At 34.5% G+C, this 18,256-nt stretch overlaps 7 protein-coding genes across 7 annotated transcripts; 2 read left to right on the top strand and 5 right to left on the bottom strand.

The window, feature by feature from the left end:
• Nucleotides 1-2,914: 2,914 nt before the first annotated feature.
• LOC130629965 (uncharacterized) lies at nucleotides 2,915-4,415 on the bottom strand. Its single transcript, XM_057443357.1, has 4 exons — nucleotides 3,610-4,415; nucleotides 3,319-3,393; nucleotides 3,115-3,201; nucleotides 2,915-3,030 (listed from the first exon to the last, which is right to left on the bottom strand). The coding sequence occupies exons 1-4, from the start codon at nucleotides 3,779-3,781 to the stop codon at nucleotides 2,915-2,917; spliced, it is 450 nt and encodes a 149-aa protein (XP_057299340.1). The 5' UTR covers nucleotides 3,782-4,415.
• Nucleotides 4,416-6,105: 1,690 nt separating this feature from the next.
• LOC130630224 (uncharacterized) lies at nucleotides 6,106-9,985 on the bottom strand. The gene is made up of 2 exons (XM_057443627.1): nucleotides 9,189-9,985; nucleotides 6,106-8,837 (listed from the first exon to the last, which is right to left on the bottom strand). Exons 1-2 carry the CDS (start codon nucleotides 9,728-9,730, stop codon nucleotides 8,309-8,311), a joined length of 1,071 nt encoding a protein of 356 aa, XP_057299610.1. The 5' UTR covers nucleotides 9,731-9,985; the 3' UTR covers nucleotides 6,106-8,308.
• LOC130629964 (uncharacterized) lies at nucleotides 7,770-8,282 on the bottom strand. Its single transcript, XM_057443356.1, has one exon. It carries the CDS (start codon nucleotides 8,280-8,282, stop codon nucleotides 7,770-7,772), a length of 513 nt encoding a protein of 170 aa, XP_057299339.1.
• A 3,593-nt stretch (nucleotides 9,986-13,578) lies between the features above and the next one.
• On the bottom strand, nucleotides 13,579-14,241 carry LOC130629963 (uncharacterized). The gene has a single exon (XM_057443355.1). It carries the CDS (start codon nucleotides 14,239-14,241, stop codon nucleotides 13,579-13,581), a length of 663 nt encoding a protein of 220 aa, XP_057299338.1.
• On the bottom strand, nucleotides 14,238-14,990 carry LOC130629962 (uncharacterized). The gene has a single exon (XM_057443354.1). The coding sequence runs from the start codon at nucleotides 14,988-14,990 to the stop codon at nucleotides 14,238-14,240; it is 753 nt and encodes a 250-aa protein (XP_057299337.1).
• An 888-nt stretch (nucleotides 14,991-15,878) lies between these two features.
• On the top strand, nucleotides 15,879-16,607 carry LOC130629961 (tigger transposable element-derived protein 6-like). Its single transcript, XM_057443353.1, has one exon. The coding sequence runs from the start codon at nucleotides 15,879-15,881 to the stop codon at nucleotides 16,605-16,607; it is 729 nt and encodes a 242-aa protein (XP_057299336.1).
• On the top strand, nucleotides 16,604-17,425 carry LOC130629960 (uncharacterized). The gene has a single exon (XM_057443352.1). It carries the CDS (start codon nucleotides 16,604-16,606, stop codon nucleotides 17,423-17,425), a length of 822 nt encoding a protein of 273 aa, XP_057299335.1.
• Nucleotides 17,426-18,256: the final 831 nt, after the last annotated feature.

Here is an 18,256-nt window from a genome sequence, read left to right as displayed (position 1 = left end):
GCTTTGTTATTAAATCTCGAGACCTGATCAGCTTTCTACATTACTCAAGTGGATTTGGCTGATTATTTCAAATCTCACTTGCCCCACAACAAAAGAGCAACAGTTAAGGTATAGTTTGCTGTATTTTGTTGTCCAACGACCTCTTCTGTATGTTATCCAATGCTTTATAAGATTCTCGTGCTTTGCTATTTAAAAATAATTCGTTGCGATGAAGGCAGTAAAATTGTCAAACGCTTTCACGATATTCATTTAATTTTTTCACATGTCAAGAATGTGTTTTATGGAACCATAATGTTGATTTTGAGAAGTGTCCTGTTGGGGGACACAATTTTTATGGAAAGGTGGAACGAAAAATTTGTGAACATATGTGGAAAATTCGATCATCTGTGGAAAAGAACATGTATTACGAAGGACTATCATTAATGCAATGGGAAACGCAAGCTGCAAAAGTCGCTAATACAATCAACGATCTGTTTTTAGCTTTAAGCGGCGTATGCAGATAATTAAAAATATGAAATTAACGCCCAACACACTTCATCTGGAAAGAAATAAGAATCAAAGCCCTGTCGATCCATTGAATGATATTAGCAGCTCAGCGAAAATTTTTAAGGACAACTAACGAATATTTCAATCATGGTTTAAAAGTTGGAAATTTTCGTATGTTCTAAATTTTAACAAATAATCCGGAATGGTTTTCAACTAGTTGAGATACCAAACTTGGCGACGTTTTTTTTTAAACGTGACGGTGTTTTGGCGAGCATGTATCCATACGGAATGGTAACAGATGTACATACGAGTTTAGATGGTCGGATTCGAAAAGTTGTGGTTACTTATCGAAATCAACACGAGCAATGTGATGGAGTAACGAATCGTGCTGTAAGAGAATTGAATTAAATATATTATCAAATTTGGGTGAAATTGCGAACCATGCGTAAGTTTTAAAGAAACTCAATCAAATGTGATCTATTCTCAAACAAATTTTGATAACGGGCGGATTTGACAAATTTAAGACGGGTTGTTCAGCCGTTTGATTGAAAGTCCAACTTGATTTCGGCACCTTTTCGCCAGTTGTATCGCCACGAACAAGCCTTTTAATTTGTATCGGATACACAGCTGGGACGATGAAACAAATCAAAAGGCTTATTCGTAACACAGTAATTGTGAATGCAATATAATGTTTAAACTAAAGTCAATACGAATTCAAAATGCAAGTGCAATTGATTTATTCAAATCAATACTTATATTTGTCATGCGAACTGAGGCGACTGGTGAGTTTTTTTTTTCTGTTTAGCCTTCTGTAATATTACAGAATTTATGTATTTTGAGATAAAAGGTAATAAATGTACCGTAAAGTTCACAAATAAAGACGGGGTTTTGAAGTCTCCGAAAGCGTTGAATTCCGGAAATATTTAAGGGAGGTTGTGGGTCTCGATATGTCTTTGCAGGATATTTTGGGGTGCGTTAAAAACTGCTACAGCCAAATATGTTATGATAAAGGAACATAAGGATCTGAAGTATGAGAAGCAGAAAAGGTTGATTGATGGGGAGGATGGTGAGTTGAGTGATGATTATATGAAGTTGTTTAATATTGAACTTACGAGCAAGGGTACTGGTAATAATTTGGGTAAGGCGGTTGTTGGGAAAGTTGTCATTAGAATAAAATCACACGAACTTGTCTATATTGATGATTTTGATAAATTAATGTGTTGGAGAAATTTGTGAATAACAGATGGACAGAGGGATGTTAAGGTTCGTCAGGGTATCTGTAATGATAGTCTTCAAAAGTTGAGGGTGAGCGCAAAAGATGCTTTGAAGGCGAATAACCTTGTGTATTTCCATAGATTTTGAGTTGATTGATAGTACTATGCACTTCCATCAATATGCATTAGCGAAAAGAATTACTTGCGAGTTGAGGCTGGACGATTATTGTTTTAACACGGATTGATAACTTTAGGGCATAAAGTTAGATTGAATTACGTGGTTACTGCTATATTGTATAATAGGGTATCAAGGCATAAGGCGGTGGTTGTTGATAAGGCTGATAGTGTTAAATTTTTGTTTTAATATGCCCTCAAGATCTCCAAAGGGTATATCAAATGAAGGAAAATGAAGATGGATATGGAAGAGATTGTGAAACATTTTCGGAGTCTTTTTTGCTAGGGGTCGATTGCAGGAGTATTAAAATGAGCAGAAACAAATGTTGTACGGTGCAATGGATATAAGAGTTTATTTATAAGAGTAAGTTTGCGGTGTGGATTGGTTTTAGGACTACTGAGGCAACCTCGTTCCCAGGGCTTTTTGTCTCTCATCGGCGCTGCGCTTATTGATAGGTCTGACGAAAAAGGCCCTGGAGGAGGCTGGTTTTATTCCGAGCCGTGATTGGTCGAGAATTTCACCTAATTATGCGAAAGATAAAACGTCACTCGGTCCGTGAAATATTCACGCTGAAACTAACTGTAAACAATAAAGATGGCCGACACTGTGCATACAGAATTAACGGAAAGGCAGTCATTGCCCCATTTTCTTTTTAATTTTTTTTTTTGGGCGCATGCACCGTGGGCTTGGCCAGATGCGCTTTAGGGCCCTTAAACAAATGCGTGCGTAGCGCGTAGTAAGAAAAACAGAAAAAAAAAAGGAATATATTTTACAATAAAGTTAATTTTTTCTTCTTATAATAATAAGACGAATCTCTCCTTTCCCCGCACTCCCATAGGTTTATATATAAAAACAACAAAGTATTTTGTGTTATCTTGTGTTTAAAAAATTTTAACTAGTTGGTAGATCATTTTATTTTATTTTGATTTATTTCCAGTTAAGCAACAAAATGATGATGATCTAAAAAACATTTTGAACGCTTACCCTGGTCAGTTAACGTAGTGTTATGTTTCTTCAACATATGCGCTTTTAACTTATTTTAGCGTGTATAGTTTGCGTCGCATTCATTACATTGAAAGGTGGTTACATTTTCTGTGATGACCTTTTCAGGGAATTCCGTATTAATTCCATCACTTTGCTTTTTGGCAGGTGAATCTGAAAACATGAGTAAAAAGGTTAGAAAAAAAAGGAAAATATTAATCATTTAAAACATTTATCTTTATCGTATTTTTTACTTACCCGATCTTTTATCATGGGTAATTATAACTTCATCTTGAAGTGCTTGAAGCTTCTTTTCTCTTCTGCGCTTGTATCTTTTAGTTTGCTCTAACATAATAAAAACGTGCCTTGCCTAAAAACTCAGAATTTTTTACTTTTTTTCTCGCAAGGACGCTACTTTCTAGACGTATTACAAAGGTAGTTGGAAGTGCGTACATAACTTACTAGAAACTTCTTTTTCAACATCTGAAAATATTTTATCTAGCTCAGTGTTGCATTCATCTTCCGAAGAACTGTCAACTAAAAAAAAGTGTATAATACTGTATATTGGAAACAGTTTGGCGGTTACTTTTTAACATTGAGGATACTTTACTCATCTTACTCACTCACCGATTATTGAGTACTTTGCTTTGTTTATATTTTGCTTCAAGCAACCTCGTGAAAAATATTTTTAAAAGACTAAAACATTTTGTGACAGTGTCTATGAAGTAAAAAACTACATTTTAGAGACCTTACCTAATTCTTCCCTAGTTTCCCTTATAATGGCTTTGTATAAAAGCTTCTCCCCGATAACGTTCGAACTTGATTCTTCTACAAACAAGAAAACACTCATTGAAAAAAAGATAAAACATTTGGCGAGACAACCAAAGAAAATACAGTTTTTCTCACCTGTTTTTTCTGTTTCCATAACTAATTCTACCACAAACTAACTACAACAAATAGTTTAGCCGAGAACAAGCACCCAGCACAAAGTAAATAAACGTTTTATATATAATTTTTAATATTTCAAAAAATGGACTAGCTTCAAATATGTACTAACTCAATTTCTTTGATGATATGATTTTCCCGCGTGCACGTGGGGTTTGTTTTGATGTTTAAGCCTATGACTTTGAATCCTTGAGTCCATATTTGGTTTTCTGATAACATACTTACAACGGAGTGTGACGATATCTTCATCTGAGAGGTTATTTAAAAAATGGGGCAATGACTGCCTTTCCTTTAATTCGTGCATACATGTTTTGTATCAGAAAAAAATATTTGAAAAATACATTTTGGCAAGAAACTTTTATGGCTTCAATTAGTTTTAACTAGTTAACTCTCAGTCCAGATGTGCTTGTATGTAACTACATGCTACTTATGCTCAAATTAATATTAGCAACTGACCAAGAGATTGTCTAGAGCTAGCTAGTTATAAAACAAGAAGTGTAGACATATATATAGTTACAGATAGATAGCTACTAGTTATTTATTATTATTATTACTACTGAACATCAGAATACAAAGTAAGCGCAGTTAGCTACATCAACGCAAAAACAGATAAAGGATTGAATGTACTTTCCATGTTAATTACACTGATTTTACATATTGCAAGAATTCTGTTAACTCTTAAAATGGTAAGGGATTATATATAAGATAAAAACACAAAGCTATCTATACATTTATATATATACATCTATATTGCTAAATATAAAAATTTTCTTTTTTTATTCAAGGTATAGAAGAATGGCTAAGCCAGCTACTCCTAAGAAGATTTACTTTCGTAACACTTCCAATGATGGAAATTTCTGCAGGTTATGTGCCAAATTAAAACAAAAATCTTTGTTTATAAAAATATTCAGCAATATTGGAAAAAACAAAAACATTGAGAACAAAATAAGTCTAACATGTGGGTTAAGAACAACGGAACTGGATGCTCTTCCAACTGTTATATGTCAGTCTTGTGTCACCTTTGTCAAGAAAATGTCAGACTTTCGGAAAAATGTTCAACTGAATCAAATTCAGTTACGACAAAACGTGTCTGTCAAACGTGGCATATTGTCTCCGCATAACGAGAAAAATCAAACTATTGAAAGTGAGAAAAAGAACGAAAAAGGAAAATCTAGAAAGCAACTTAACTTTGCTGAAAACAAGGAGTTAACTGAAGTTCCTACCACACAACTGCAACCACGCAATATTGTTTCTCCCGAAGACAATATACCAGCAATGCAAAAATTAAAACTGGAAACAGCGCTTAAATCCAATAATAATATGGTAGTAGCAAATACAATCATTAACCACTGTCCAACTATATCTACATATTTGAAAAATAATTATATTAATAATTTGAAAAGTTCCTGTAAAAAACTTGCCACAAGAAAAAAACCATCAATTTTACACAAAAAAGGGTATGAAGAGATGCAAAATTTTAATATTGAAAAACTGTGGGCTGAGATCAAAGAAAATCATCCATTACTTGTTGATGTTCTTAGTGCTGTGTGTGGGCAAAAGGATATTGTACTTGAAACTAAAAACAAATTTTGTTTCATATATTCCATACTGATGCAAATGCGGTGGCATGAACTTAGTTTATATCAGAGAGTCAACACTGTTTTGATCATTGAGGGTGGATGCAGCAAAAAGGTAATATATAAGTCAGTAGATGTAAGATGTAAATAATGGGAAATGCTCTTGAGATTTTAACTCCGACTAATAGAAAAAGTTTCTGTTCTTATTTTGCTTTTTATAGAAAGGTGAAAATTTATCCAAAAAATTCTAAATGTATATATATATATATTAAAACTTTTCATTAAAACATGTTTTTGGATATAAGTAAACATAACGAACAACTAAATTAAGCTATGTTGGGTACTTATATTCTAGTTACAAGAAAGATTTAACAAACTAGGAGTATGCCTGTCACACAAGATGAAAGGAAATCTGTTAAACTTGATTGGAAGCCACTATATGGAAAAGGCGATTGATTTAGTGAAAAACAACACAACACTCAGAGGAAGCGGCGATAACTGGGATCTGAAAGTACTAGTGGAGACAAGAAAGGGTGTTGACAACAAAGATTACCATCTTTTTGCAACAAATCTAATCGCAAACAGAATTCCTTTTGACCATCTTCCAAACAACCAGCCAATTGGAGATATTCGATATATGGACAGGAAGAAATTTGCTGTCAATATGGCAGAATGGGAATGTTACAGACAGACAACAAAGGTTCTGATTGGAAGAATTCTGGTTGAGTTTTTCCCAAAATTTAAATTTTTAAAAAAAGTAATCCCAGATCATATTGACAACAGATTTAGTGACAAAATGTCCCAAAAGTCAACAATAATTTCAATGCCGATCATTGATGCAAATGAAGCAAGGTATGCAGATTGTGTCGAGATCCTGCGAACATATGAGAAATGGATTGCAGAGATATACCAAAAGGCTGGTAAACTGACTGACATGCCAATTATCGACAATACACCATTACCTGAAAACACAGCTGAGCCAGGTCAATCATATTCTCATACTGTGTTTACCAACGAAGATCCAATGAAGGACATAAAAATAATGTTTAGTGGTGATCAGCTGACACGAGTCCGTTTCGCTGGTGCGAAATCCCTATTAGCTGGGAATCACACACCAACAGACCGGTTGGAGCATTGTTCCCCTTTCAAAGCTGCAATGTGGCACTGTAAGGCATCTTTACTTCAATATTCATTTGTTCTGCTTTACTCAGCAAACTCTGTCAACCAGATAGGAACACTGAAGTATTTCAGGGAGAAAATGAATAGAAGGAATTCAACCCCAGGTAAAGTGTTAGACTCATACGAAGGTAGTGAAGATCTGTTTTTAAGTGTTGGTAGAGCATATGTTGTTGTAGCAGCAATGTCTTTTTTGGAGATGGATACATTGGAAGATGAACCAAAAAGACATCCCTTTCCTAAAAATTTGGTGCATGCTAGCAAAGAGGTAAAAAAAGAATATTTTAACACTTTACTGGATAATTTTGTCGATCAATTTGTTCTCCAAAAATCAATTGAAGATGGTGATCAAGTGAAAAATTACGGTCTGTGTATCATTTTCTTAACAGTCCTCATCCTTCAGATGAAAGATACAGCTAAAGAAGGAGATGGTGACAGAAACCTCATCAATCAAAAGCTTTTGTTGTCAATATTTCGATCACTTGGTGCATACAGTAAATATGCGATAGAGATGTTTGTAAGCATTGCACAAGTAGAATGCTTGTTGACACCTAGATTGTCTGAGGAGTTCAAATGGGGATACTTTTCAAATTGGAGAGGTGGAGCAGGGCAAAACATTGAAGATGATCTATCACAAGAAATCAGTAATCGTTTAGGAAAACAAATCGTGCAAAGAATGGGAGCAAATAAAACAATAAAATCCATTAGCAAAGTGTGCAAGGCTGTGAACGGTGTAAAAGAAATCAAAGAAAATTATGATCAAAACCTAAATATTCATGATACATCGGTCCAACACTCTAAACGAGAGTCCATATCTGATGAAAAAGAGATGACAAACGACCTGCTTAATCTTCGCCCATTTAGCCACATTGTTGGAAGAGCTCATCAAAGTTTTCCTGATATTAAACGTTCCCCACTACGTTACTTGAATATTGTAGAACATCAAAAATGGTTAGAAAAACATAAATTACAGCTATATGTTCCCTAGGATTTTATAAAGTAAGAATCTGTTATATCAAGGTGAGTTCCATAAACGTATATATATTATTTATGCTAACATTGACTGCTGATAATTCAAACCTCCAGAAAAAGTAGAACTTTTTTAAATTCTGTCTACTGAGTGCTTTTAATCTTACAAGTTTGTTTTATCAGAAGTGAATATTATATACTATATATTTTAAAGTTTGTTTATATATATTTATATATATACCTAAATTATTTATGCTTTGGGGCATACTTATTTATTTTATCGTATATGGTGGTAGCATATTGATCATCCCAAACATCATATTCAAATAACAGATCATTTTTAGATCTTATAAATGGAAGTTTACTCAATAGTGTTTGAACCAAATTTTTATTGATAGATGGAAGTTCATAAGTTTGATCAAGGGTAGTCAATAGCGAAAGTCTCCAAGTTTCAATAATTTCTTTCAGCTCAGTTTGTAAGCATTTAAAAGCATCTTCTGATACTAAATCACGGCAAGGTAATGTTGTTTCTTTTATCAGCAAATTAGACTTTGTACAATTTGAGCAACAATTATCTTGTTCATATTTTTTAAAACCAAAGAAATTTAGAATAAATTTCCTTAAGCACAGATCTGTTTTGCAGAAGCACTTCATGCTATCGTCAACATTATTTTTATTAACAGCAATATCTGCATTATTGTAATACAATGTTGCAGTTGAGTTTTGCCCACGCCTTCCAGCTCTACCAATTTCTTGCATTTAAGATTCAATATTGGCTGGAGGCGTTATGTGGATAACTTCAGTAACCTTTGGTGCATTAACACCCTCCCGAGTGCTGTGGTTGCAAACACAACTCTAATAGACGAATCTTGTTTTGTAATTTCATCTAAGATTTCTTTCTTCATTCTAGACGTTTGAGGAGCATGAAATTGACAAAATAGTTTTGTGTTATTTGGAGTTACTGTTTGCTGAAATAACGAATAAGCATAGCCACAATATTTTAGCTTCATGTAAATGATTGTCATGGGATAATCATCCCGTAATTTATTTAACTCTTTAGCAATGGGAACTAAAATATCGTTATAGCTTCTTAAGCCAAAGTTGTTTCCGCGTCTTGGCAATTTCTTTAAAAATATATTTTTTCTATTTGGATTTGCAACAACAACCTTACAATAAGGACTGAAACATAGTTTCTCTTTTAAATTTTTTATTTTGCTTGGGGGTGCAGTTGCTGTCAAAGCAATCATGGGTGTGCTTGGAAAAAGAGCTTTCAGTGTGCATAATTTTCCAAAATCTTCACGAAATTCAGCACCCCTAAAACATATAAATGGAGTGTTTTTTTTAAAATTTTGTATAGCTAATATATTAGCAATTTATTATATTATGTACCAACAGATATATATTATCAACTTGTCAAAAGATATGTTCGTTTATATTAGTTTCATTATATATTTTCATATATATATTACATATAGCTATATATATATAACAGATTTTTATACTGTATATATTCAGTTTTGTTAAATATTTCATATGATATGTGCTATATACATACCTACAGTACTTCATTATTATTTTATAAAATGAATTTTAAAAACCACCAAAGTTTTTTTATAATTTTATAATCTATATTCTTGAATAGCCAGCTAGAGCTAGTTTACTTACCACATTTCAACACAATGCGCTTCATCAACCACGCAAGCTACCACATTTTGTTGATAAATTTTGCTCTTTAAAATTGAACGCCCTTGATCAGATAAAAAGGATTCTGGATGGGCAAATAAAATCTTAATATCTCCGTTTTTAATACCACAATCAATTGTAATATTTGTACCATCATGGTCGTCCTCCACTGCATCATTACTTCCAAACAAGCTCTCATCTGCCTCAAACTTCCTCTGTTCCAAGTTCAATACAGCAGCAGAAAAACCAATCCCATTCAAGTATTTCACCTGATCATTTATAATGGAAGTTAAAGGGCTGATGACCAAAACAATATTCTTTTCATTTTTAACTGGGAACAGATCAGCAAGTAAATGAAAAATAATTGATTTTCCAAATCCAGTAGGCAGAACTGCCACCACATCATTCCCCTTTAACAAAGCTTCCAAACATATGACTTGCTTTGGTTTCAGGCAAAACTGAAAAATGTAATTATTTAATGCGAAAGATATTCGCTTTAAAATATCAATATACGTTAGAGCCATCACGACCTAAAGCCTTCAAGGTCCAGTCTTCACTAAAAAGTTCTATTTCCATCGATCACGATAAAATCCAGACCCTAATAATTAAATTGAAACTCGCTTACCAAAGACTAGGAAGTATAAAATTCCTGATAAACGAGACACGAGTGCATTAATTAAAAATCTGCGAAAATCAAAGATTTTTGACCAGCCTCCACCAGGGCCATGTTCGTCTCGCCGTCCGATATTCAAAAAGAGACAACTTGTCCTGGGATCGAGGTTGCTACTGAGGATAATAAGCTTCATGGTGGAAGATAGAGAAGACTGTTGAGAGCAAGGGAAATCTGAACGCACATATGTTTTATTTATGGATGCGCAGAATAATATTTAGGGTAGAATATTTTTAAATCTTTTGTATTAAAATGTTTGTGTGGAATTCTTGTACATGGTTATTCGTTAGACCAACGGATTCTGGTAGGACTAAGCTGTCTTTGGATTTGTTGGATAGCGAGTTTAGCGGCCATTTTAAGTATATCGTGGTTTTGTGTTCTACTTTAAGGTTTATTTGACTTATTTTGAAAGAAAATGGTTGTCGACTGATTGTGTATTTTTGGTGGAACCTGTTGATAAATTGCTATTGTGCTTTTAAGTAGGAAATTGGATGGTTACCAGGTTCTGTTTATTGTGGATAACGTTGTTGCTGATGAAAGATTGAAACAATCAGACAACCGTTGCTTGATTTGAGTATTAGTGGTAGGCATATGTTACATTCTTTGTCGTTGTTGACTTTGTGGTTGAGAAGATGCTTTTTTATTTTAATTTCCATCAACGTTCTGATGGTAAAATGATGGATAAGGACCATTGGAGATTGGAGAAGTATTGTTAAGAGACTGAAGTAAGCGGTCGGTCGGTTGGTTATTCGTTTGTTCAGTAGCATTTCTATGATAACATCTCGGATGTAAGAAAAGCAGTTTGGCAGAAAAGCAGGCTTTGAATTTACAAAAATAATAGCATTAACTTGATGACTACGCTTTAAGGTACATCTGTTTACTTTTAATTCCATCGATCTTAGAGTAAGATACACAATTGCTTTCTATTGCTGTGCTAGCAAGTGTAAACATGAAACTGTTTGTAGTTTCACTTTCAACAAATTTGAAAACGCTTTGTGTCAAATTTAAAAGAGCTTTATGTTTTCTTGGGTTCTTTTTTACTTAAGTAACAAGACATTTTATAAGATCACAATAAATCGAATAGCTAGCCAGCTGGTTATTTTTTGTAGCTGGTAAAGGTGTAATGTATATAACAATTTGTTGACTTCGTAACAACCTTTTATGTTTACTTTTGTAGATTCAAGGCTTCTGGCAGTAGACACTTTTGAAACGATTTTTTAACATGCCACCAAGTCAAGGAAGAGAACACTAGTTTTAGGAGGAAAACATTGATAAGACTTTATGATGTTTTGGTGTAAAATCTCGAGCCTCGTATCAAAATAATTCCTGGAAATGGTGCTAATTTTATACAATTCGAATAAGAAAAAGGCATGGCTTTATTTAATGGATGATATTGACAAAAGTTTTTCACATTTTCACTAAAGAAGTTGTCTTGCTGATAGACTTGAAAAATGTTTGTGGTTGTACCAACATGGCGAACATGACTTAGCATATATACTTATTACGATCCTATCCAGATGGACACAAAAACGTGTAATAATGTAGTTAATGATATCTGTTTTTGAATAATTTTGTTTTGGTAAAAATTTAAAGTATTTATAGTAATTATTGCATAACAGCTAAAAGGTATTTTCAAGTTTGTTTCAACATTAAGAGTCTGAGCCAGAAATTGTTACCAAAAAATAAAAACAGTGTTTTTCTTGTTATTAGGCTAAAGGACTAAATATTTCTTCACTGAATGTTGTGCTAAATCAGTGTTCATTCTTTCGTTTTTGTAGGCTGTTGTGTTGTAAGTTTGTTTTTAATTAGCTATATAATCTTGTCATTTTTATATTATTGTATTTATCTGTTGTTGTTTATGTTGTTGTTACTATGATCTAAAATTACAAATAAAACCTATTTGCATATGCATTTTTGTGTTGTTGTTTTTTGCTTATTTTTCTTTCAGGCCTCCTCTTTTATGTTATTAAATGTTTTGAATAGATTAAATATAAAAATTTGTTATTAGTAATATATACTGTTTTGCATTACCGAATTATAAGAATTATATGTCTTTTTTACTTAATGTAGTTTCCAAATATTTATAGCCTCTAAAATCTATTATATTCACCCATAAATTGCGAAAAAAATTTCTGGATGTGGAAGAAAGAAGAAGTTTTGCTGGTTAGCTAATTTTAGCCTTAATTCTTCTGAAAACATTATTTGGCTTTGATTTAAGAATTTTATAATTTTTTTTTCCAAATAAAATGTAAGAAATGGACTTGTAAAGGTCCTGTCTGCTGCAGTTTGAAGTGCTGAAATAGGTAAATAAGCTAAAGCTTCCGAGACTGCGCTCCAGACCCCACTTAGGGGCTTACAGCACCCCCCCCCCCCCCCCAAGACCCCTATCTGATTATAGTTGTCGACATCATTAAACAAAGGTTTTTATGAGAACAATAAAATAAATTAACCGTGACTTTTTTAAAACAAAAAATTTTAAATGAATTCGAAAAAGCACACAAAAGACAGAATAAAAATGAAAGTTTAGCAAAAGTGACATGTTACAGCGGCTGTTTCTTTAGAAAAAACAACACATCCACTTTGCCTGTCACAGAGACACGGAACTGGCGTATTATTATATAGACAAGTCGATAAAGCCCGTGGAGAAATCCTTTTAGGCAAAACGACAATAAAAAAATAGGTTGTTTTAGATTTTTTGCTAGCGTCACCAGTGCAGGTACAAAAAAACCGACGAAATTTAGTTTATTCGTTGCTTGTAATGTGTAGAGGTTGAAACGCTGATCAAAATAATGTATAGGATCATATGTTTTCGACAAAAACCTAAGGAAATATAAGGCTTTAAAAATTTTGCTGACGTCGAATTTTTTTTTTTTTAGAAATTTGTATACCTGTTGCCTTTATCGTACAGATCTTGAAACGCTGATCAAGAAAATGTATAGGATCATGTACTTTTGACAAACGGTTGCAGAGATATTAGGGTTAGAAGGTTGTTTGATGACGTCATCAACCCGTGCATTCCGAAACGGATTCTGGGACATAGGTTTAGGAAAATCACCGAAATTGGTCCTAGGTGGTCCCTAGTTACCCACGCGGTGAAAAATCATTGGCGTCACCACCTCGTTACCAAGTTATTTGCCTTCAAAATTTTAGTTCCACTGTAATGGCTTCATTAATTTAATATAGGATATTGACGTAAAGTAGTGTTATTGACGTTGCGCCGTAACGTCAGAAAATTTAACATATTAGACATGCATTTTTTGGTTACTTCAAAGAAAATTTCGGTAGGATCAAAGGAAAATGAACACATCCACTTTGCCTGTCACAGAGACACGGAACTGGCGTATTATTATAGGGAAGGATAGGGAAGTACTCCAATTTAAAGTGAGCATTCAAAAAAGATAAGGCTTGATTATTAGTAACTACTTCTTTCTAAAATTTTGTTAAAATATCCTAAAATATGAAATAGTTATGAATTGTCAAACATGTGGTTACCCTGGATAAATATGCAGCGTAAAAAATCATTAAGTTTTTGAACAACAAGAAATAAAACCACGAGGTAATTCATAAATAAACACGTCCTACTAGAGGACTGTATAAAAACTAAAAAACAACAAGAACTCAAAAATACAAAGAGTATGCGTAAACTATACAAAAATAGGAACCCGTCAACACATAAAGCGCATGCGTAAAATTTAATAATCTTTAACAATCCCCCCGTGACGCTAGTAACTTTCTTCGTTCGCGAAACGTTGTTTTAACTCCCCCAGAATTGCCGCAGTTTGTTTGGGGAGAGATTTTGTTTTCGTCTTCGTCTTCGTCTACTTCTTCGTTCGTTTGTTTCTCGATAACAGGGCGACCACATTTCGTTTCCAAGGGATACAATCGATTTACCGGACGATTCACTATTGTTCCGGTTTGTCCTAGCTTGACTTGTGTAGCACGTACTTTGTCATCGCTTTCAGGAACCAACTTAACCACTCTACCCAATTTCCACATGTGTCTAGTTAACTTATCATCGTACACAATAACAACGTCTCCCTCACTAATTTTTTCAACACCACCCTTCGATACGTGATTCACACTCTGACGTAAAGAACACAAATATTCTTGAGACCAACACTTCCAAAAATGGTCCAGCATTGCCTGCAACATACGTTTCCGTCCTTTAAATTCCGAATCATCCATTATTACCTCCTCACTTCTCAAACTGCTACACTCCATTCGTCTACCGTACAACAAGTGGTTAGGTGTTAATACATCCTCACAATCATCATCATACTTATCACAAATAGGTCTGTTATTCAAAATCAGTTCTATCTCATTGATCAATGTTTGTAATTCGACAAAATTAACGATACTTTTCATACAGCCTTTTTGATACAACGTTTCACAAAAGCTAATAGTCTCTCCCATATACCACACCCCCATGGAGCATGTTTGATATTGAATTTCCACGTGATAAATCGATTTGCAGCAAATTGTTGGCTATCGTCAGCTGTAAAAACGGATCCATTATCTGATAATATGGTTGAAGGGCACCCACGACGAGAAATAAAACGTGACAGGAAATTAATGAAGGATTGAGACTGTCCATTATGTACAACGTCCAAAACAAGAGAACGGCTTGATGCACAAATATATATTACAACCCAAGTTTTATAAAGCAAATCGTCTTCTCCAAACACTGGTGAACAAAACAACGGCCCGAGATAATCAACACCGGTAGTACGAAACGGGTTGGAACCTTCGAATCGAAAACTTGGTAAATCAGAATGTTCAGGGTAATGAAACGGTCTTGCATTATAGCGTTTACAGATAGTACAAGGACAAAAAATCTTCGTAACAAAACTTCTACCTTTAGTTATCCAATATTTTGATCTTAATTCGGTTAATGTTTGTTTTACACATCTGTGTAACACCTTTGAATGACAATAATTTACAATTATTTCGGCTAAACGAAGATCACGATTTAACATTATCGGAGCTTTGTTATCAAAGGGAATATTGTTATGCCCAACTTTGTAATAATTGCCCCACTTCGTAATATCTGCCCCACTTTGTAATAACTTTTGCCCAACTTTGTAATTTCGGAGCTGCTCCACTTTGTAATTCATCGTTTCCCCACTTTGTAATTTTCGGAGCTGCCCCACTTTGTAATACAGTGGAATCCCCCTAAAGCGGACACCCTATAAAGCGGACAGCCCTCTAAAGCCGACAAAAATTTTTGCACCGGCAGAATTTAGGTCAAACTCTCATAAAAAAATCTCTATAAAGCGGACGATTATAAAGCGGACACTCTATAAAGCGGACAAAAATCTTTGCACCAAATGACAGTTTCCCTTATAAACACTCCCTATAAAGCGGACAATGGAAAAATAACGAGATGAAATGTCACTTTTTCTTAAAATTTAAACCATTTTACTTAGTACATCTTTGAGTTTTGTTATTTACCGAGTCCAACACTTTCCTTATATTTTTCTCGGCCCACTCAACTGCCTTTTCAACACCAATTAATTGGTACTGGGCAGGAATTTCTAGTCCGTAGCCAGCACCACGGTTCACTCGCTTCCCAGTCACTTTACATCCGATGGTACAGTTAGGAAGCGACATGAATTTGTTGAATAGTTTGCTAAGGTTTTTAGGGACGTGCCCAACTACTTTATCGTCATCTGTAACAGCTACAGCAAACTTGTCATGTTCGTTATCTTCTTCCGCTTTTAAACAAAAATTCTCTTCTCCGACTTTTGGGCTCCATATGTCCATGTAAGCATGGTATCCACGGATAAACGAGTCGAAGCGATATTCTTTCTGTTTTATAAGGATAATCTCAATCTGTTGGTCAATGTTTTTGAGAAGCATCTCATTTAGTTGAACGTTCGACATATCTGTGTTCTCTTCAGCTTCTTTAACTTTAAAATAGCATTCGAATCGTGAAGACATTGCAGCGTAAAATTTTAAACTGGAAAGAATTTCGAATTTTGAATTTCTAATGCACATTCAACATGGCAATGTCGAAGCAGCAGCTTGCTGGTAAACTAGCGAAGAAAACTTTATCATTAGATGATAAGATCAAGTTTTTGGATTTCGCCAAAAAAAATCCAGAACTTGGATGTAGAAAACTAGCAGACATTTACAAGATTGGAAAGACAGCCGCAGCAAATATTTTAAGAGACGAAAAGAAAATTCGTGAACAACATGAAATTTTTCGTGAGAAAACAAAAAAACGTAACCGCCATGGCAAGTATCACAAGATAAATGAGATCTTATTCGAATGGTACAAAAGATGTTGCGCTTCTAACATCTACCCTAATGGTGTAATGCTTAAAGAGGAGGCGTTGGAAATTAAGGAAAAACTTCAGAACAGCGATTTTGATAATTTCTCCGCCTCTGACGGTTGGTTGGATCGATGGAAAACAACATATTCCGTCAAAGAACGTCGTATTGTTGGTGAAGCTGGTGACGTTTCTACAGAAACGGTTACTTCCTGGATGGAGAGGATCAAAGAATTGGTTGAAGGTTATTCACTAGAAAATATTTGGAACATGGACGAGTCTGGCTGTTTTTTTAAAGCTCTACCGGCCAAAGCGTTAGTGGAAAAAGGAAAACAAGCAAAAGGTGGGAAAAAGTCAAAGCTTAGATTAACTGTCGCTTTTTTTGTAAATGCAGCTGGGGAAAAGATCCATCGCGTCCAGCTAACGTTCACTACTTTTCAAATCCTAAATCTTGGATGACATCTCAAGTAATGGAAACTGTACTGGCACGTTTTAACAGAAAACTTTTATTTGAGGACAGAAAAGTTATTCTTTTTCTGGACAACGCCACCTGTCATCCGGAGTCAATGATAGGCCAGTTTTCACAAATCAAAATCATTTTCTTACCGAAGAACACAACTTCAAGGCTTCAACCACTCGATGCGGGGATCATCCAAAACTTCAAGGTGAAGTACAGAAAAAGACTGGTCAAATACGTGCTTGCAAGGATCCAGGAGAATAAATCTGCAACTGAAATTATCAAGAGCGTAGACATACTTATGGCTATTCAATGGGTTCAAGATGCGTGGAAAGAAGTAACCAACTTGACCATCAAAAATTGTTTCGAGAAATGTGGCGTAGTTCAAGGAGAAAGTGAATTGATGGAAGATCAAGAAGATGACTTGGAATTTGAAGCTCTGGTGAAGGAATTAACTGAAGATATGTCTGCTGCAGAATACATTGATTTTGACGCCGATGTTCCAGCTTCGGAGCCAAGAATTAACGAACTAGAAATAAATTGGCGACATCAAATCCGAGAAGCTAGCATTAACGCAATTGAAAATCCAGAGATGGCATGTCAGGTCGAAGAGATCTCCGAGGATGATGATGAGAGTGAAGACGTGGTTGAAGAAGAAATGCTTGGTTTCACCGAGCTAATCACTATGCTTGATAAAATTAAGCGATCTACTATTTTTGATGATACATGCCAAGAAATGTTGTCAACCATTACGAAAAAGATTGAGGAACTTCAGCTTCAAAATAGAAAACAATCCTCAATCAAAGATTATTTCAAATAGGGAGAAAAACGTGTATTGAAAGACCTATAAGATAAATGAAATATATCTTCGTAATATAACTTGGTTTCTTAGTTTATAACCTTAGCAACACTTAAAGGTTGGTTGCAACACCGACAAATTTGAGCTGCTAAACTTACTTTACACAGCCAACTTGGGTTCTTTGCTCGATAAGCTAAATCTATTGATGTTGCCGTCTATTTTGCAAGTCACCCCATGATACCCGCCAGTACTACAAAAAAGCTTTTTTGGTCAAAATTAGGTCTAAAACTAATTTTTTGGTCAACTTCCTATAAAGCGGACATCCCTCTAAAGCGGACACTTTTTTTTGCACCAATGGTGTCCGCTTTAGAGGGATTCCACTGTAATGTCTTGCCCCACTTTGTAATTTTCGATTTTTCGCATGCTGAAAAATATGCAATTTTTCTGCCGTCATCTTTTGTTATGTTATCAATGTTCTGGATGCTCTGTCTTGTTATTTGCAATGAAACGCGTGTCACACGTTAGTAGAATGATTACTTTTAATTTTTACTAGCAAGCGTTGCAACATTACATGTACTGGTGTTATGCCCCACTTTGTAATAATTGCCCCACTTTGTAATATCTGCCCCACTTTGTAATTATCTTGCCCCACTTTGTAATTTTTGATTTATTTTGCTCATCAATAGCCTTTCAAACGCTCCCATAGAAAAAAGCTTTAGAAGGAGGTTGCGCGATATAAATTCAAAACGAAGCACACTGAAAAAGTACTCAAATTGGAAGTAAGTAAAAATGATAAAGTGAATATATGCTTACAGGTTTGTACACGTGATAAAGTATATTAAAATATTATAG

This window comes from Hydractinia symbiolongicarpus, chromosome 2 (genome assembly GCF_029227915.1).
Source record: "Hydractinia symbiolongicarpus strain clone_291-10 chromosome 2, HSymV2.1, whole genome shotgun sequence".
NCBI classification, from domain to species: Eukaryota; Metazoa; Cnidaria; class Hydrozoa; order Anthoathecata; family Hydractiniidae; genus Hydractinia; species Hydractinia symbiolongicarpus.
Note: the sequence above shows the minus strand (reverse complement) of the source record. Positions and strands in the feature narration are given on the sequence as shown.